This window comes from Garra rufa, chromosome 10 (genome assembly GCF_049309525.1).
Source record: "Garra rufa chromosome 10, GarRuf1.0, whole genome shotgun sequence".
NCBI lineage: Eukaryota > Metazoa > Chordata > Actinopteri > Cypriniformes > Cyprinidae > Garra > Garra rufa.
In genome coordinates, this window is record NC_133370.1 from 30,310,682 (window position 1) to 30,332,625 (window position 21,944).

Sequence of the window (21,944 nt, forward strand, 5' to 3'; positions counted from 1 at the left end):
GCTGTTTTTCTCTCTCTCACAAAATCGCTATTGTTGAGGAGGTAAATTGAGTTGTAAAGTCTAAAATACGAAATATAAACTCTAAATTGGTCTATAGTACAAAGCAGTCGACTCATTTCTAGCACAAAAGGAACCCCATATATTAATTCCTAATAAAGAAATGCATATCTGCTGTCTTATGGAAACAATAACATTTGCTTTACTTACTGTAAAACTATTAGACAAAGTTATTTATTTACTTTTAGGCTAATGCAGCAATTAATGAATGATTGAGTTTAATGGAGCACTTCAGCATGTGTCATCCTTGTAAAACCATGGATTTATTATGCATTAAAATATATTTTCAAAAGAGACACTGCTTTTGCAATCCTTGGAGTTACAGTGTTTGGTCCACTCCACACCGTCGTCCTCTTCCTCCCGTCCTGCAGATGGCGAGAGCGCTCAGCTCAGGCGTCTGTCTCTCGCTGACCCATGATCAGATGTGATAGCGGATCAGTCAGTACAGTGCGGATGAGAGATGCTTTGATTCTCATTCATGTCAACACCCTGAACAGCAGCCAAACCAACGCCTCTCGCTTTCACATGAACGGAATAAAATGCAGCCGGACGAGTCGCAGTATTTGCAGCGGTAACTATAACCTTTAGCTTAAACGTTCATCACAATATGACAGCGTTATGTTGATACGGTTATTTCCATCTATTAAAGAAAAGGCACACTGCATATATCACGTGTATATATATAATCTGTAACTTTACCCTCACCTATTTTATTTTCAGCAAATTATTTGATTATATTTTGTATAGCCGTAACGTAAATCTGGGTCAAAATCATTCGCTTCACTTGCAGATGGGCGTGGCCTACTGTAACCATCCCGTTATGATACCCCTTCCTCTGCTCAGCTAGATATTTGTATAGCATTTTTGGTCGGTTACCTAGTCGTCTGCACCTATGATGAACGCTCTTAAGTTGCCCAGGAATGCTGTTTAGGCTTGGCAGCTCACTGTAGGGTTTGAGACACTGCCAGTGTTTAATGCAACTCACTGTCACATCCAATCTTGATCTCTCCTATGTCTATTAGGAAGTGTAGGATTGGTGATATAGATGTGCATCCAACAGAAAAGGCTCTGGTGGTGTACTATGAAGTGGAAGCATCCATTTTAGGAGAGACGGGCAATGCCAGGCATGAGGAGAAGAAAGAGTGCCAGAAAATGTAAGCAGAGATGAGCTGTATACCTATTCACTTACAGACATTCACCGTTGATACATTTAATTCAACTTTACTTTACATTTCTCTGTTTGTTGTTTAGTATCCGGCTGAGGAGTCTAAATGCCAGCACTGATGTTTCCGCCCTGGCCAGGAAGGTGGTGGAAGAGTGTAAAATCATTCATCCATCAAAGCTGGCAGAGGTGGAACATCTGCTGCTTTATTTACAGAACCGAAAGAAGCCCAGCAGTAAATGTAAATATGTCTTTAAAACATAATTCCCTGTTGTAAACAATGTACAATATTTTTGGGTGAAACTTTGTATCTATATTTTGTCTTTGTAATATTTATTTATCCTCTGTTTGTTTTTATGTATCATATCATATTTAATAGTGACAGCTTTGTTGTTTCATTTCTTTAGTGGAGAAGAAAGAAAAGAAACCATCAAAACCCAGAGAGCTTCTGCCATTCGAAGGAATGGAAGTACGCACATTTTAAGTTATTTTATGTACTTAGGGCTGAGAAAGTGAATGTGTTGTTTACACATGTGATGTGTAACACATTCATCTATTTTGACACGATAACTGATTCATTCTGTCCTGTTTGATTTTTTACCAAATAATTCAAACTGGATCCACAGTTCAAGTGTCTTCTTCTTTCCAATTTATATATAAACCAAACCCAGATGGTTCTTTAAAGTAAAGTCATTTGCAGTCTTTGTTTGGTGTAATTTAATCATTATTGAAGCTTTACACATGAAATCTCACCCACAAGTAAAACAAACCCACTGATAGACGTATTAATAACAATGGAGGACTGCGTGTTTACATAACAGTCCTACTACTTACTTTCCAAAATGTGTTAATTCTGACAAACTAGCAAATCTCAGCTGTTTGAATGGTGAAAAATATGAACTATATTAACAGCCAGCTATATATTAATAGTGTAACTTTACCTGCGTACATACAGTACACTAACGTAAAGCAATATATATTATATAGCAAATCTCAACTGCCTAATTGATTTTTTTTAAATCACAAAATGTGACTATATTATCACCTAGCTCTTTATATAAAGTTGGATATGGATAAGTATATCCAACTTTATCCTTAAATATACAGTATAATCACATTGGGTGATACAGTTGAGGTCAAAAGTTTACATACACCTTGCAGAATCTGCAAAATGTGAGTTATTTTACCAAAATAAGAGGGATCATACACAGTACATGTAATTTTTTTTATTTAGTACTTGCCTGAATAAGATATTTCACATAAAGGATGTTTACATATAGTCAAAAGTTCAAAAGTTTACATATGCTTAATTCTTAATACTGTGTTACTTATTAGCTGAGTGATACACAAAATGCTGAAAAACCAAAGAATTTGTGGGACCTGAAGGATTTTTCTGAAGAACAGCGGGCAGTTTAACTGTTCAGGACAAACAAGAGCACTATAAACAACTATCACTAAACAAACAAAAAAAACAAAATAAAAACACAGCTGTGTATCATTCAGGTAACAACACAGTATTGAGAATCAAGTGTGTGTAAACTTTTGAGCGGGGTCATTTTTTTTATAAATTCAACTATTATTTTCTCTTGTGGACTATATTTAAATATCTTTTATGTGAAATATCTTATTCATGTCAGTACTAAATAAAAAATAACATGCATTTTGTATGATCACTCTTATTTTGGTAAAATTAACATTTTGCAGATTCTGCAAGGTGTATGTTAACTTTTTTACAGTATTGTAAGAAAAAGTGATGAGGACGTAGAAGATCTCGATGAAGATGTTTATTACAGCATAGCAGTGACAAAGTACATGTTGTACCTTGGGTTCAGCGGAGTCAGAATGAACCCAGAACATCCTTTGCTCAAACATTTTATAGCATTACAGTTTACTATCCTAATGCAAATTAAGTTGCTCCTGTCGTAACAGCTGTGGTCTGTATGTTAATTAAGTTCTGACACCCCTTTGTCTGAGATGGGTCTCAGTGTCTCACACCCGCTCCCATTCTACAATTGGTCACCTTTTGCTTGGGATGAGATTATCCCAAATGGTCTAAACTGTTGACTTTCGTCTTCTCTATAATAATTAAGCCAATTTGGGAAATGAGCATAATTAAACATATATTGTGGAGTGGAATCTGGGTCGAGGCAGACTATATTTCTTACAGTCCCCCGTTTGATGCTTTTGGCCCGGAAGAAGCATCACATCCACTCCCTTACACAGATTACACCTCCCTTCCTGGGCAGGTGCCCAGTGGCGGTGAAGCCCTGGCCTAGGTTGTCCTCTTAAATGGCCATCAGAGAATCTTACCCGTCATTGGGTCATCACCTCATGCACACTGGTTATCGCTCCATCCAATTAGGCAAAATTATCATAGAGACCTTTTCTAAAATTTAGCAAAATGACACACAAACATTTTCTTGGGTTTGTGGGAGGAGCACTTGAGAACCATAACAGCAAAAGGAATTATCTAAATGTACTAAACATTACGACAGTACAAAACATAGCCAAAAGCCTAAGGACTAAAACATCAATCAATAGCATAAAGTGTGTGTGTAGCCATGCCCATGCATTGTGTTTTCTTCACATGCGTTCTGTTCCTTTTATCAATGTGAACCTCCTGTGTCCACATGTGCATTCAATAGACAATAATATATTTTCTGCATATATTTGTGTCATTCTAGTGTCATGTGCATTGTGCCATTTTCTTAGTGTGTGAACAACCTTTATCCACATGTGTGCATTCAGTACACAATAATATCTTTTCTGCATTCGAGTATGCATATATTTGTGTCTTTCTAGTGTTGTGTGCAGTAAGTCTGTGTCTTTGTGCATTTCTTTGAGTGGGTCTGTCCTTTGCCCACTTCTTTTCCATCTTGGTGGAATGATTGCTGTCCATAGTCTCTGAAAAGGTTTGATCTCTCCTTGGTTCTCTTTTCCATTGTAAATTCTTTTCAATTTGATAGTAAATTCTCAGAAGCAGTCACTGGTGTTGTTGCAGTCTGCGCGGGTCTCTCAAGTCCATCCCCTGGTGCATCTCAGGATTTCTAGATCTTTTAGGTGTGGAGTTCTGGATCGTATAGGTCTGTAAATCTCTGGATTTCTGGTTCTGATGGTCACTCTGTTCTTTAAGAAGTCTCTTTTCTTGTGGAAGTTCCCTGGCTCCACTGGTTCTGCTGGCCTTCTTGTCCTTTGGATGACCAGATCATTTTTCTCCAGGAGTTTACACCTTTCCAACAAACATCTAGATGCATATACCTGAAACAAGATCAAAAAGAAGAGGTTGCCCCCCTTTCCCCCACAAGAATCTTTTCACATTCAAAACATCAAAGTTACAGAAATCTAATCACAGAATGCAATTAAATCATTTCTCATAAATTGTATTTAAATACCAATACCATTATCACATTTCTCATAATTCATAAAGAATCACCCCCCTTTTGATAGTAAGCATATTTTTCTAAAATATGATACTATCATAAAACAATTCCTTCAGTTCACATCAGCATCTGCTTGTGACTGAGCTACAGTCATGTTCTTGCAGTGCTGTGTCTGGCAAGGTGTGAATGGCCTTTTCCTTATTCCCTTTCAACAATGCCAACTGGGTCTCTAAATTGCAAATCTTTTTAAGCAAATCACGATAGCCCATCTTTCTTTTGTGTGAAAAGTGACATTGTCTTGCCTTGTGTCCCATCCTTCCACAAGCAAAACAAACAACTTCCTGATCTTTCCTACCTTTCTCCAAACAATGCCTTGCTTTGTGACCATCTTTTCCACATGCATAACAGACAAAGCTTTGATGAGGTCTCTCATTCTCTTGACAATGTCTAGAAATGTGACCAGCTTTTCCACACGCATAACAAAGAGTAACACCTTCTGAATTTACTCTTTCAAATCTGCTTGGTCTCTGAAGGAACCCATCAGATAATCCAGAACAATCTCTCCTGCCAAAGGCAGCAACTGGATGTCTAGATTCTGCAGCGTTCCTCTGACTATTTGCATTAAAATACTGTGTCATTTTGGAAATGATTTGCTCGTATGGTGCATTTGCATCTACATGGAGAGCAATGGCTTCTCGCATGTGTGGACTGCTCTGTGCAATTAATGCAGACTTAAACATGAGATTTTGTTTAGTTGCATTTGGCAAACCACTGTAACAGCTAAACATTTCCCACAACCTGGAAGCAAATGCTAGAGGATGCTCTCCAGGTTCCATTGTCACCTCAGTTATCTTCCTCAAGTTAACCAAATCAGTTCGAAATAGTCTAAGTAGAGCCTCTCTCCTTGCCCCTCTGTCTGCTCTTTTGTCTCTAATTTCCTGTGAGAGAGCACTAGTTAATGAGTGAGGAATGCAGTTCATGAGAAGTCTACAAGCATCTTCGTCTGACACACTATAAACATCCACTACCTTTTCCATTTTTGACAAGAACTCTACAGGCTCCATGTTATGAGGCTCAAAAGTACCCACTGCTGCAACAAGACTTTGGAAGTCCATAAAAGAAAGCTGTCTAACAGCTTGGCCATTTTCGGTTCTTTGATCAAGAACCCTCTCATTTCCATTTCTATTTCCAAACTGTCTTGTTCGCACTGGTGCTATTGGGAACCTCACAGAATCATCTGAAGAATTATGTCGTTGATTAAAGGCTTCCTTGCATTTATCCCTGTCATATTCAGAATTGGACTGGACATGTACCAAGTGTCTATCTGTCCCTTCATACACACAACTAAATGTTTCACTTTCTGTGTCAGATTTTGAAATTTCTTTTCTCAATTTCACTATCTGTTCCTTCAAAATGATCTCTTCAGCCTCGCAATTTCTCAATGACATAACATAGCAGCTGACTTGAGAATTTAGCAACTTGTTTTCTGTTTTTACTTCTTCTAATCTTTTCTTAGTTACCTTGTATGAAGCAAAAAGAGCTTGAAGTGCATTAGCAACTTTTCCCTCTTTGTTTTTAGGCATTTTGGGAAAATTTTTGAATTGAGACATAGCCCACTCATATGGGTCATCTGCCTTCTCTATCCCATCAAACATTCCTACTGAGCCATGCTTAGCGATGTATTTTACTATCAGCTCTTCCATTTTCACGATCTTATTAAATTGTCTTCAGCAATTTAATAGGCTTTATTCCTTTACTGACTGAACATTATCTAGTTACTTTAAGATACCTGTTAGTCTAATTATTCACAGCTCCTGTGCTTTGGACACAAATGAATAAAACAACCACACTACATCAGGCTTCTAAACCAAATTTTTACCTCTTCGGACATGGCCACACTCCGTCGGGCCTTAGACTTCACTACACTAAACTATTAAAAATGTAACACTATCACAGTATGTCGGACAAAAACCACATTACTTCGGGTTTTAGGTTATATTTTTAAAACAGTTTACTTTCATCAGAATTATCAAAACAACTTACTCTGTTTCAGTTACTTTAGAAACAATAGGCCTAATACAACTCTGCTACCACATTACGTCAGGCTGATTCAATTACCTTAGAATCTTAACAGAATTATAACAATTGTCTCACACTTCAGGCAAAACAAGCACTTACAGTTTCAACTTCTGCAACTGTTTAAAAAATATATAACAAAGTTTGTCACAGTGCATCGAACAAAACATTTTTTTGTTTTGTTTTTGTTATATAATTTTTTAAACAGCCTTTATCTAGCCACAGTTCTTCGGGCTCAAACTGATATTTATCAGATTAAAAAACAGTGCCACATTGCGTCAGGCTAAAAACCACACTGCTTCGGGTTACTGTTTTAAACCTAAAAGAGTCACGGTACGTCGGACTCACTACACTATAACTCAACTATCATGAAATAATTCTGTGATCACACTACATCGGATCAATTCAGTTACTTTAGAATTCAATCAGAATTATAACATCATCTCAGTCCGTTTCAATTACGTTAGAAACGTACAACTTCAGACAACAGATCTAATACAACTCTGCCACCACACTGCGTCGGGTTGATTCAATTACTTTAGAATCCTAACAGAATTATAAGAGACCAACAACAAGTTTTAGTTACTTTAGAAACTTTAAACTTAAACGCTTTGCTTCAGTTACTTTAGAAACAAAAATTCCAATACAGCTCTGTCACCACACTACGTCGGGTTAATTCAGTTCCGTTAGAATTTTAAACAGAATTGTACAGAATAGGCCTAAGAACTCCTCCTGCTAATACTGACTAAACCAAATTCCTTTCTGTCCTTAAAATTTTCTTTTCTAGATTTTTTTAAACGAGGGGTTTCCCTGACAAAAAACAGCATAGAAGAAAGAAAGCGCTTTTCTTACCTTTTCTTGCTTATTTTTCGGAAATCCTCGTTGGGTGGCTCGCCAATGTAAGAAAAAGTGATGAGGACGTAGAAGATCTCGATGAAGATGTTTATTACAGCATAGCAGTGACAAAGTACATGTTGTACCTTGGGTTCAGCGGAGTCAGAATGAACCCAGAACATCCTTTGCTCAAACATTTTATAGCATTACAGTTTACTATCCTAATGCAAATTAAGTTGCTCCTGTCGTAACAGCTGTGGTCTGTATGTTAATTAAGTTCTGACACCCCTTTGTCTGAGATGGGTCTCAGTGTCTCACACCCGCTCCCATTCTACAATTGGTCACCTTTTGCTTGGGATGAGATTATCCCAAATGGTCTAAACTGTTGACTTTCGTCTTCTCTATAATAATTAAGCCAATTTGAAAAATGAGCATAATTAAACATATATTGTGGAGTGGAATCTGGGTCGAGGCAGACTATATTTCTTACAGTATATATTATATAGCATGTCTCAACTGCTTGATTGCTTGAATCATTGAATATTATCATTGAATATTATCGCCCAGCTCAAAACGACTATATTTGACTATAAAGCAGGAAGATATTAAGGCTTTATAAACGTTAACCTCATGGTTTTCTGTAAAGATGATTTGAAATGATGTGTATTGTTGAAAGCGATATATATATATATATATAAATGTTTTAGTTGATTGAGAGCTTTGATTGACATTAGCTTTAACTAAAGTTGATATATTACCATAATATTTTTTTCAGACTGATGAGGAGGCCAATATTAATCAAATCGATGATTACATTGAGCTCTTGTATGAGAACATCCCTGAGAAGATTAGAGGCTCTACTCTGATTCTCCATCTGGCTCGTAACCCTGATAACCTGGAGGAGCTCCTACATAATGGTACTAAAGTCACAAATTTTTGTTTTTAATTCACTGTCAAAAGGGTTATTATTCTGCAACAATCTTCCATCATAAACATATAAATAGTCATAAACAGCAGATTTCAGTGGTTCTTAATGCTCTTGCAATATATGTTTGATTTTGTCATAGAAGTTGATTGATTATCTAGTTGTTTGTGACTGGTTTGATGTTTTTCAGAGACTGCACTTGGAGCTCTGGCACGGGTACTGAGAGAGGACTGGAAACAGAGTGTGGAGCTAGCAACTATTATTATCTACGTCTTCTTCTGCTTCTCAAGGTACACAATTCCTGTATAGTTTATTTTGTCTTTTTGACAACAGCCATATTAGTTTTTGTTGTGGTGCTTTAAAAGACTGGTTCACTTCCAGAAAAGAAGTCCTGATAATTTACTCACCATCATGTTATCCAAGATGTTCATGTCTTTCTTTCTTCAGTTGAAAAGAATGTTTTCAAGAAAAAATATTCCAGGATTTTTTTTTCCATATAGTGGACTTCAATGGGGATCAGTGGGTTGAAGTCCAAATTGCAGTCCCAATCCCAATTGCTCTACACGATCCCAGCCGAGGAATAAAGGTCTTACCTAGTGACATGATTGGTCTGTCATTTTCTAAAAAAAATACTAAAAATGTATAGAATTTTCTAGAAAATGGCCGACCATTTTGCTACATAAGACCCTTATTCTTCATCTTGAATCGTGTAGAGCCCTTTGAAGCTGCAATGAAACTGCATTTTGGACTTCAACCCACTGATCCCCATTGAAGTCCACTATATGGAAAAAAATCCTGGAATATTGTCCTTGAAAACTGACTGAAGAAAGATAGATGTGAACATCCTGGATGACATGGGGCTGAGTAAATTATCAGGAAATTTTTATTCTGGAACTGAACTACTTCTTTATAGGGCCTGAAACTGAATCGAGAAGACAGTGTTCGAGGAGGATTTTCGTGCGCTGACAGCATGCTGATCATTAATGTGCTGTCAGCATGGTGAACTCTCTCCGAAAAGTGGCGTCTCTAAATTCAACCCCTATTAGCATCACCACTGCAGCCATCAAAACACAGCTTCAAACAACAAATTCAGTGCTTCTAATAATTATGTTTCAAAACAATTACTCATTTAGACTTTAAATTGCCTACTGTGAGCAATTTTCCTGTTATGATTGTCATTTGTAAGTCTCTGTGGGGACAAAGAGAGATTTACAGACACTATTGACAGTTATACAATTGAATTGCTCCACAGTGGTTCATCTTTTCTCATCTCATCTGTTGCACTCCATCCAGCTGTTTTTAAACACAAGAACACATTGTGTGGCTTTCTTAAAGGGGACATCAGATGCAAAATGCACTTTTACATGGTGTTTGCATATAAATGTGTCTTCACAATGTGTGGACACAACCACCCTACAATGATAAAAATCCATTCACTCTTTTTTTTATCCCAAAAAACCTAAACAGTCTCAATTATCAAGCGATATTGATTTTCTGAACGTCATACCGTTCAGGCGCCGCTCACGACCCCTGATGAACTGTCATGTATTTGCATATTTCAGCCCTCAGCCAGTTTCTCTGCTCTCGAGCAGCTGTAGTGACAATGTCTCGTAAGCAATGCAGGTGTTTTGTTGTTGGATGTAAAAGTGAACATAAGAATCTTTATTTTCTCCTGAGAACTCAGTGGATTTGATTTGTTTTTGACGGTAATGCGCCACAAAATACACAAAAAACAGAAGAGAGGGGCGGGGTAAGCAGAGCTCATGATCATTGCAAGAGACACGCACCGAAATGCGTGTTGCTGTGAACAGAGCTGTTTTTGACAAGGTAAAAAGGGTGTTGTTTTACACAACCATAGAGGAATTTGAACCAAAGTATGTTGTAGATACTTTATGAATCATACCAACTTGTGGAAAATGGCCTTTCTTTAAAACTGACCAGTTAACTAGCCATTCTTCAAAATATGTACAGTACCGTTTGGGGCCAGTAAGATGTTTTTTTTTTAAGAAATTAATAGTTTTATTCAGCAAGGACGCATTAAATTGATCAAAAGTGACAGTAAAGACTTCTACATGGTGACAAAAGATTTCTGTTTCAAATGAATGCTGTTCTTTTGCAAATATAAAGCAGCACAACTGTTTTCAAACACTGATAATGATTGCTCTCTTGAGCACCATATCAGTGTATAAGATTGATTTCTAAAGGGTCATGTGACACTGAAGATTGAAGTGATGGCTGCTGAAAATTCTGCTTTGACATCACAGGAATAAATTATAGTGGCATGCAAAAGTTTGGGAACCCCTTGCAGAATCTGTGAAAATGTGAATAATTTTAACAAATAGTAACAAAATAGTAAGATATTTTACATAAAAGATGTTTACATATAGTCCACAAGACAAAAACTAGCTGAAATTATTCAAGTAACCCCTTCAAAAGTTTGGGAACCCTTGTTCTTAATACGGTGTGTGGTTACCTGGATGATCTATGATTTTTAGTTTTGTGATGGTTGTTCATGAGTCCCATGTTTGTTCTGAGCAGTTAAACTGAGCACTGTTCTTCAGAAAAATCCTCCAGGTCCTGCGGATTCTTCAGTTCTTGAGCATCTTTTTCATATGTGAACCTTTTCCAGCAGTGACTGTATGATTTTTAGATCCATCTTTTCACACTGAGGACAATTGAGGGACTCAAACACAACTATTAAAAAAGGCTCAAACGTTCACTGATGCTCCAGAAGAAAACGCGGTGCACTAGGAGCCGGGGGATAAAAACTTTTAGAATTTGAAGATCTAGGTAAATTGTACTTAATTTGTCCTCCGGGAAACATGCAAGTATCTTGTGTTGCTTCCGAAGGACAGTACTAAATGGAAAAAAATGATATTTCAACAAAATAAGAAAAATTTGGACATCTTCATCCTGTTCAAAAGTTTTCACCCCCCGCCTCCTAATGCATTTCGTTTCCTTCTGGCGCATCAGTGAATGTTTGAACCTTTTTTAATAGTTGTGTTTGAGTCCCTTAATTGTCCTCAGTGTGAAAAGATGGATCTCAAAATAATACAGTCACTGCTGAAAAGGGTTGAAATATGCAAAAGATGCTGGAAACTGAAGAATCTGTAGCACCTGGAGGATTTTTTTCATTTTTTTTTAACTGTTCAGAACAAACATGGGACTCATGAACAACCATCACAAAACAAAAAAACTGTCGTAGATCATTCAAGTAACCACACACAGTATTAAGAACCAAGGGTTCCCATACTTTTGAAGGGGGTTATTTTAATAATTTCAGCTATTTTTTGTCTTGTGGACTACATCCTTTATGTAAAATACCTTACTCAGGACAGTATTAAATAAAACATCAAATGCATCTCTCTTACTTTGTTAAAATTATTCACATTTTCACAGATTCTGCAAGGGGTTCCTAAACTTTCGCATGCCACTGTACATTTGAAAATATATTCAAATAGAAAACAAGTAAATAGTGATGTTATTTCACAACATAATTGTTTTTACTGTATTTTTGATAAAATGAATGCAGACTTGATGAGTGTCTTTTAAAAACATCGAATCATGCTGACCCCCAACTTTTAAACGATAGTGTAGTGTGAGAAAATATGAAGAATATTCTATTTTGAAGGATTCATATGCTACCGCCAGTTAAAATTTTTTATAGACAGAGATTGTGTACCAGATATCATTCTGATACAGCTCTTGTAGAAGTTTGAAAGCCTTAAGAAAACCGTGATACGTTCTCAAAACATCTTTAGTGGCTGCAGATCAGGTTACTGCTTTTACTGAGATAGCTGTCAGCATTTATTTGAGCTATAAAAGTGTGTGCTCTCATTGGATGGTTTTCCTTGGCACTCATTTTCAGATGGCTAATGTGGAAATTTCTTTCCGCAAGCTAGAATGACTTTGACGTTTGAGGGATGTATTTGAAATGTATGATGAGTTGTTTGGCCCGATCTTTCAGTTCTGTTTATGTACTAATCAGGACTAGAGTATGAAATTCATCTGGCACGTCCGTCTCGCTGTCTCCGCATACCAGCCATTGTCTAGTTCTCAGATTGTATCGCATACATCAGTGTCTGGCAGAATGTGCCAGGAGAGGTCGGAGCAGGACAGACCATCACCTCTTGTGTTCTTCCTGCAGTTACTCGCAGTTCCACGGGCTCATTACGCACTATAAGATTGGCGCCCTGTGCATGAATATCATCGAGCATGAGCTGAAGAAATATGACCTGTGGCAGGATGAGTTAGAGAAGAAGAGCAAGGCTTATATCCTTTTTGTCAATCTCTTTCCAATTAAAAAAGTCAGGAATTAATCACACAAATGTGTTAAATGAACTAGATTATTCTTTAACATATCCACGTGATGAAGACCCTGAAAACCAGAGCTTGAGAAAGGAGCATGAGAAAACCCTTAAGAAATACCATAGCCTCTTGGTCAAACAGGAGCAGCTGCTGCGAGGTACAGTACAGCAAGTTAAATGTTTCATTTGCACACTTTTGTAGAAATCATCCGTGAGGCCCTGTTTATGTGTTCTTCCTCATCCTTATGGCTCTAGTTGCGTTCTACCTGCTGTTGAATCTGTCTGAAGACACCCGCACAGAGCTCAAGATGAGGAACAAGAACATTGTGCACCTGCTAGTCAAGGCCCTAGAGAGGGAGAATGAGGAGCTGCTGGTTCTGGTGGTCTCCTTTCTCAAAAAGCTCAGCATCTTCTTGGAGAACAAGAACGACATGGTGAGATCTTCTTGGTTTTAAACACAATTTCATGAATTATGAAATCACTAAACACTGCTGGTCAAAAGATTTTAGTGGAAAATATATGGTAATATTGCGAAATATTATAACAATCTATTTGAATATATTTCAAAATGTAACTTATTCCTTTAATAATAAAGCTGAATTTTCAACATGATACTTCAAGAATCATTCTAATATGCTAATTTGGTGCTCAAAAACATTTCTTATTATTGCTATTATGTTGAATTTTTTTTGCTGCTTCATATTTTTGTGAAAGCCATGATTTATTACCATTCAAAGTACGATAAAAAAAAAAATATATATATATTAAATTGATCAAAAGAGACAGTAAGTCATTTAAGACTTCTATAAGACTTCTATAAGACTTTTATAAGACTTTTATAAGACTTTTATAGGACATTTATAATGTTATAAAAAGATTTGTTTCAATTTTTTTTCATTTGAACTTTCTTTACATCAAAGAATCCTTTCCACAAAAATATTAAGCAGCAAAAACTATAACAAGAACCATTCTTAATAACTGATCACCAATAATAAATGATAATATTTAAGGGACCATATCAGCATATCATAATTTCTGAAGGAGCATGCGACACTGAATAATTAAGTAATTGCTGATGAAAAGTCAGCTTTGCATGACAGGAATAAATTACATTTTAAGCTTTAAGTAGTTTTAAGCTTTATCTTTATTTAATTTAGAATTTAGTGTTTAATAACTTTATTTAATTAGGCTATATTTTCTTGCTGAAGAGCGCAGGTAGCTATATGACATTTATTGTAATGGGTTTATGTGAAGATTGTTTTAAGTTCACCTAAATTAGAAGTTATTTTTTTTAAGTCTAATAAATATTACATTGATAGCTCTCAATTATACTGTTATTTTGAATGGCTATAGTCAATGGTTAAATATTAGGGAAAAAAATCATAGAGACATAAGTTGGTATCAGTGATACTTGCTTTCAGTCATAAAAAAGATGACATTAAACAAATATTAAAAATATATTTTCTTTATGTTGTTTCTACATTAATTTGAAGATTGAATGTGAAATTATTGTGATTAATTTTTTAATTTTTTTAAATTGATTCACAGCACCAATTAAAATAGACTGTAGTTCTTTTAAATAGTAATAATATGTTACAGTATTACTGTCTTTACTGTTTTTAATCAAATAGATGGTCTTGGTGAGCATGAGAAATATAATAAAAATGTATTAAAAAAATAATAAAACATTAAAAAATTTTACATATTTTAAACTTTTGACTGGTATATGTTGATATATTAACATAATACATTTTATTTAACCATAAAGCTGCGCTTTTAAGTTGTCGTGGAGAATTATGGGGTCATTTATATCAGGAAGTCTCTGTCATTGCTGTACTGAGATTCGTCCTGGTTGTCCAACATTGCTCCAGTGTCAGTGCACCTGGAATTCATCTACTCTGGCTATGAATGTTCATTTATCAAGACAGAAGTTGTTGTTTTTTTTATATTCCTTTTTTATATGTATCCCATAACCAAATCCTTGTTGTAGATAAAAGAAATAGACTTTTGGCTTTGAAAATCTTTCATCATGTTCTACATAAAAACACATGTTGGACAAAAAAAACGGTTATTATAGGAGCAGCTGAGAAAAAATGGTTCCGTTTGTTTCTTCAAACTAAGCTGTTTATAAAAGAAAACGATTAAGTAATTTTATGTAGTTATTTCTTTCGACATTAAATTGAATGTTTTATGTGTATTTGGCTTGTACGTTTGTAATAGGCGGAAATGGACACTGTAGAGAAGCTGGCTCGTCTGATTCCGTGTGAACATGAAGACCTGATGAACGTCACTCTGCGACTCCTCCACAACCTCTCCTTCGACACGGGTCTGCGCACCAAAATGGTGCATGTGGGTCTGCTGCCCAAACTCACTGTTCTGCTGGGTAACTCTTCTATTGTTCGTATTATTGAGACTGGACCATCATTCCACTGTAATCAAATTACACTTCCGTTAAAAAGTTTGGGATCAGTTTTTTCTGCTCATCAAGGCTGCATTTATTTGATCAAAAAACTGAAAATACTGTAATATTTTGAAATATTATTAATATATAATTTAAAATAATTTCTATTTTCATTGATAATAAATCAGCATATTAGAATGACTTCTGAAGGATCATGTGACACTGAAAACTGGACTTAATTCAGCTTTGCATCACAGGAATAAATCTATTTTTAAGTATATTAAAATAGAAAACAGTTATTTTAAATTTCAGTTTTTCTGTATTTTTGATTAAATAAACACAAGAGACTTTAAAACACAATAAAATTGTACTGATCCCAAACTTTTGAATGGCAGGGGACATCATGAGTTACAGCAGGGGTTTATTTACCGTTTTCAAACTTTTTGATGGCAAGGACTTTTCACAACAGTAGTTTTAGAGGGGGTATTGCCTAAAATCCTCAGTTAGAAATTTAGTAGAAATTGTGATTTCTATATATCCCACCAATTAGATGTTTGGGATTGGTAAGATTTTTTTCATGTATTTCATGTTTTATGCTCACCAAGGCTGCAAAAATGCAGTAAAACAGTAATATTTTGAAATATAATTGCAATTTGAAATGTGTTTTCTATTTTAATATATTTTAAAATGTAATGTATTCCTGTGATGGCAAAGCTAAATTTTCAGAAATGGTTTTTCAGAAATCATTCTAATGTGTTGGTTCAGTGATCAAGAAACTTGTATAACCAATGTTAAAAAACAGCCATGCTGCTTAATATTTTTGTGGAAACCATATTTTTTTTCCAGAATTCTTTGGTGAATAGAAAGTTGAAAGAAACATTTATTTAGAAATATTTTGTTATACACTACCAGTCAACAGTTTTTGAACAGTAAGATTTTTTTTAAGAAGTCACAAAGTCTCACAAAGCCTGCATTTATTTAATCCAAAATACAGCAAACTACTATTTAAAAAATCACTGTTTTCTATTTGAATATATTTTAAAATGTAATTTATTCCTGTGATCAAAGCTCAACTTTCAGCATAATTACTCCAGTCTTTAGTGTCACATTATCTTTCATAAATCATTGTAATATGCTGATTTGATGTTCAAGAAGCATTTTTTGTTATTATTATTATCAGTATTTAAGTTGAGTAAAAAAAAATTCAGGATACTTTGATGAATAGAAAGATTTAAATATCAGCATTTATCTAAAAAAGCTAAAAGCTTTTTATGACATTATACATTACGCCATTAGAGGTTGGAGTCAGTATGTATGCATGTGTATGTATATATTTATATATATATATATATATATATATACTGTATAAAGACATTTATAATGTTGCAAAATATATATAGATAAATGCTGTTCTTCTGAACTTTCTATTCATCAAAATTCTACTCTATTGTTTTCAACATAATAATAATAAATAATGTTGTTTGAGCAGCAAATCAGAATATTAGAATGATTTCTGATAAGATCATGTGACTGGAGTAATGATGCTAAAAATTAAGCTTTGAAACCACAGGAATAAATTACATTTTAAAATATATTCAAACAAAAAACAGTAATTTTAAAAAGTAAAAATATTTCAAATTTTTACTGCTTTTGTACTTTGAATCAAATAAATGCAGGCTTGGTGGGCAGAAGAGACTTTGAGAAAACAATAAAAATCTTACTGTTCAAAAACTTTTGACTGGTAGTGTACATATCGTTTTCCACGTTAATTATTTAGAAAACCTTGTAGACCAACTCTTTGCACATCTAATCCACTCCCAGAAATGTTACTTCCTTAAAGCAGTAGATAAAAATAAACTGGATAATATAATTCTCCTTTTTCCATTTAAAATAAACCTTTTTAGCCTAGCACGAAATAAGAGAAAACTTGCATGAGTTAAGTAAATGGAAAAATTATATTTGTAAGGTTTCAAATTATTATACACTCTTATCTTCAAGCTAGAAAGAGACTATTTAAGGTTACATCCAAGGACTTTGCTTTGGAAAATCAATAATGTTGAAATGTTTGAAAACCAACATATGATCTACATCAGAATGATTGTCTTTATGAGCTGCAGAATATTCAGTTACACTGAAACCAAAAACCTGCTTTGGCAGAAACTGGTGCAGGTGCGGATGATGGAGGTTTGGCTTAAATTATGGCCATTTCTATCAGATTCCCTGAATCAAGCGAAGCCAAACACATCCACTCAGCTAGTCATGTCACAGGAGAATAATTCCTCTTTGTGTCTGTTTTTCAGTCGTTCACAACAATCCAACAGCACTTTCCATGCATCTCTGTAAGGCATCAACCACAATATTTCTGGTAATTTGATGCATATGACATGCATCGCTTTTCCCGACCAGCTCGAATAACACCTCCACATCCAAATGAAGGGCTTAATTGCACATTTTTTTCAATGTGTTAGCTATTTACGCTTCAGCAGTTAGGGCTGAGTTTAAGAGCTGCCTGGCTGCCGTCGTAAAGTCCGTCCGTCTCCGCTTACTCTCGCTGAGGTGAGGCAGCAACGCGGGTCAACGGCGTCTGCGGCCGCTAACGAGAAGCACATGTTCCGGCCACCGAGGGCCCGCCCAGGACGGCCCTCGCTTATTAATGCCACTAAAATATATGCCTCCTCCTGTGTCCCCAATTAAACAAACTAAGCAAACCTCTTCTTTACCTACTCAGCTTTCCCTCACTCTCTCTTCCTTTCTTATCGTGATATCCCCAGCGGTCACATCTGCTTCTAATCGCCGATGTGATAATGTGTTCTAGGGTGTCTCGTGTCCCGACTGCCACGGTCGGACTCATAATGACTGATTATGCCATTGCTCTATCTGAGTGTTTCCTACCTCACAGGGGAGTATCAGCATTAGGGAAGAAGAGGAGGAGTGCGTAAAGTGTTATTAATGAGAGGGAGAAGCGTGAGTGTGTGTTTGGTGTGTGTGTGTGTATATGCAGTCTCTCTCTTTCCCTCATGGAATGAGTTTGGATTGTAATCACATACCCCACATGCTCTTATCTATAATCTCTGTGATAAATGACTCGCTCTTAGCACGAGCCAGTATAAATACATTATCTAACTGACCACGACTGATCAATTTAGATAGTGCTGTAAAAGTTTACATGCGTTGTGAATCTCTCTGAAGGCTTTTTCTCATCTTTTTTTGTAGGTGATGACACGAACAAGCACGTGGCAATGCGTATCCTCTACCACATCAGCGTGGATGACAAATCTAAATCCATGTTCGCGTATACTGACTGCATTCCTCAGGTCAGTGTCTTCATCACTTTATTCACTTTTGATTCCGATTCTGATAATTAATCTGTTGGTTGTTTCTTAAATTAATAAGATATTCCACATCTTACTCTGTTATGAAAAGTTATGAATGACCAAAGTTATGAATGACCAAATGACCAAATAAATTATATGAAATGATAATGCTAAAGGGATGGTACGCACAAAAATTTGAATTCGGTCATTACTCACTTACAAAACTTTCTTTCTTCTGTGAAACATACAGTAAAAGAGGATATTTTGAAGAATTCTGTTAATTAAACACATTGCGTTTCCATCATTTTCCATTGAATTGCCAAACATTTAAATGGAATTCGATAGGAACTGAAATAGTTTGATTACCAACATTTTCCAGAATATTTTCTTTCATGTTCCACTCAAGAAAGAAAGTCGCACAGTTTTGGAATGAAATGAGGGTGAGTTTATTTTTGAATGAACTATTTCTTTAAAAGCAACCCAGAATTTATTGTTAACAGGAAAAGGAAGATTTTTTTTTGCCAGGACACACATCATTCCCTTCTCTTATCACACAGTGACACGTTACTGTAATCAGATGACGTTTTTCAGTAATGTCTTCCGCACTGTAGGAACATTTTCTATTTGCGAACATTCTCATTTTTTGGCTTGTTCATACAGCAGGAACTGAGAATGATTTTAGTTATAAGAAATGCCTTTTGATGCGACTAAATTAGCTTGTACTTCACAGTAGGATCTAATCCAGCACAATAGGATGTAAGTGTACATTGATTGGCCGAACGCATGCCATACGAAACACCACCACCCGCCATTCTTAAAAAGACATGTGAACACAATTTACATAGACTTACTCCACGAACTAATTCTTCGAACATGGAAAACAGCGATAGATGGACCAGTGCCCAGATACTTTTCTGTCCTAAATCCTCCAGTTGTCAAATGCCGTGCTTAAATGAAATCAGTGCTGGGTGGATTACGTCACTTCGGGGTTCCTTACTGATAATGAAATTCATTGTTGTTTATTTCTTTTTATCATCAAGTGAATTGTTAGTAATTAATGTAGATTATAAAAACTGGCTAAAATGTTTTCTGTGGTGAAACTGATTACACTTTGAAGAAATTTGTATGTCCTTTTGTATGTTTAGATTAATTAATTTAATTAATTATTTATGTACACTGAATCCTGTTTGCTCGTTTTAAAATTAGTATGTATAGAGGTATGTACTTATCCTATAAAAAAAGTGCATATGGCTTCATTTTTTTTAGGCAGTGTTGGGAAGGTTACTTTGGAAGTTACCCTATTTAAAATGTTATAAGTAGTGTAAAGTAATGTAATTGATCACATTTGATTACTTTTTCATCTGTTCATTGTTTTTTTTAAAACATTTAAACCAGTAGGACTCAACACTGATTACTGTTAGACTTTCAAAATCCTTCATCTCTTAAATTAAGATTATAATAATTTCATTTTAAAGCACAGCTACCACAGAATCAGACTTTAGCAGCTCTTTTTTCTTTTGAAATTGTTATGAGGATAAATACAAGAAATAGTAAATATTAATACAAGACATATTCAGATATAACCTCCTTTGTAATCAACATTTTCATATGTAACTGTAATTTAATTACACAGTTTTTCTCAGCAACTAACAGATTACAGTTACATTTATTTTGTACTTAAATTACGTGTACTACACCATTACATGTAGTTACTAGTTACTCCCCAACACTGAATTGTGTTAAGATGTACCCTCATTTGTAATTTTTTACATTTTCATAACTGTAATTTAATTACACAAATTTTTTCTTAGTAATTGTAACAGTTAAATTTATTTTGTAATTAAATTACGTAACACCATTACATGTAACTAGTTACTCCCTAACACTGTATTGTATTCAGATGTAACCTTCTTTGTAATTGTTAACATTTTCATAAGTAACTAATTCAAATACACATTTTTTCCTCAGTAACTGTTAGTTACTTTTATTTTGTAAATAAATTACGTAACACCATTACATGTAACTAGCTAATTCCCATCACTGTATTGTATTCAGATGTAACCTCATTTGTAATTATTCAACATTTTCATAACTGTAATTTAATTACACATTTTTTTCTCAATAACTGTAACAGTTACATTAATTTTGTAATTACATTACGTAACATCATTACATGTAACTAGTTACTCCCCAACACTGTATTGTCTTTTGATGTAACCCCTCTTTAATATTTTACCATAATCGTTAACATTTTTATAAGTACTGTAGTTAAATTACACATTTTTTCCTTTAAGCTACTTTTATTTTGTAATTAAATTACGTAACACCATTACATGTGACTAGTTACTCCCTAACACTGTATTGTTTTCAGATGTAACCTCATTTGTAATTGTTAACATTTTCATAACTGTAATTTAATTACTCCGGTGGTGAACGTCTTTATAAAGACGAAGCTTTTATATCTTGCCTTTTTCCCCGTGTTTTCTGGATGCGGCCTTTTCCTGACGCCGGGTGATGGTCACGCACACTGCCTCACGTGTCTGGGCACTCAACCGCTGAGGCAGCGTTCGTGGATGAGTCATGCCCCCATTGTGGGAAAATGACCATCACGGATTTGCGGACCAGACTCCGCTTCCTGCAAAGGGAACGTACCTCACGCTACGTGCGACGAAGGTGACCGCGCGGTCTCTGGGTCGTGCCATGTCCACCATGGTGGTCCAGGAACGCCATCTCTGGCTGTGTCTGGCAGATATGAGGGACTGCGACAAAACCAGATTCCTTGACGCTCCGGTGTCCCAGACCGGCCTCTTTGGCGACGCAGTGGAGAGCTTTGCAGTTCTCCGCCGCCAAGAAGCAGACTGAGGCCATCAGTCACATCCTGCCCCGGCGTGCAGCTGCTGCCTCCACCCGGCCGCCGGCGGCACCTCAGCCTGCTCGTCGCCGAGGGCGGCCCTCGGCTTCCGCCTTCGCTCCACAGCAGCCACCGCAGCAGCCTTCACAACGGCGCCGTGGAGCCGGTCGCCGAGCAGCCGCCCAGCCGCCCAGCCCGTCCAGGCCCCCACAAAGACCAGTGCAAAGCGCAAGACCCACAAAGCGCAAGAGCAAGAGGCCCTGAGACGGGCGACCCAGAGATGGAGGATGCTGCTCTTCGGGAGATGGTGACCACACCACTCCCTCCCCCGGAGGAGGGCCAGGCGGAGAATCTTTTGTTTGTTTTTTCCCCAAATTCTCGACAAAAGAGCAAATTTCTCTATCTCATCCCTGCGCCTCACCCGTCTTCCCCCCTCGCCAGCGAGCGACGATGGGCGGTTCGAGAGTGCTGCGAGACGGACTACTCACGCACCATCGGCTCATGCACAGGTAAGCGTCTCACACACACAACACACAGACGCTCCGGACCGGCAACGATACGCCCGGACGGGGTCCCTGCGCGCCCTATCGCTGCTCCCCCGCGGGTAGGTCAGTGGTCCCCCTGGTGCCGCTTATAC

General features: G+C 36.4%; 1 protein-coding gene across 1 annotated transcript in view; it reads left to right on the forward strand.

Moving 5' to 3' along the window:
* Positions 1–485: 485 nt before the first annotated feature.
* Positions 486–21,944, forward strand: part of kifap3b (kinesin-associated protein 3b) — a 58,757-nt gene continuing 37,298 nt past the window's right edge. The window contains exons 1-11 of the mRNA XM_073848409.1: positions 486–628; positions 1,080–1,211; positions 1,309–1,460; positions 1,627–1,688; positions 8,285–8,426; positions 8,625–8,724; positions 12,582–12,706; positions 12,801–12,899; positions 12,997–13,175; positions 14,962–15,124; positions 18,356–18,456. Coding sequence (XP_073704510.1) covers positions 597–628; positions 1,080–1,211; positions 1,309–1,460; positions 1,627–1,688; positions 8,285–8,426; positions 8,625–8,724; positions 12,582–12,706; positions 12,801–12,899; positions 12,997–13,175; positions 14,962–15,124; positions 18,356–18,456 — 1,287 coding nt within the window. The 5' untranslated portion in view covers positions 486–596. The remainder of the gene's footprint in view (positions 629–1,079; positions 1,212–1,308; positions 1,461–1,626; positions 1,689–8,284; positions 8,427–8,624; positions 8,725–12,581; positions 12,707–12,800; positions 12,900–12,996; positions 13,176–14,961; positions 15,125–18,355; positions 18,457–21,944) is intronic.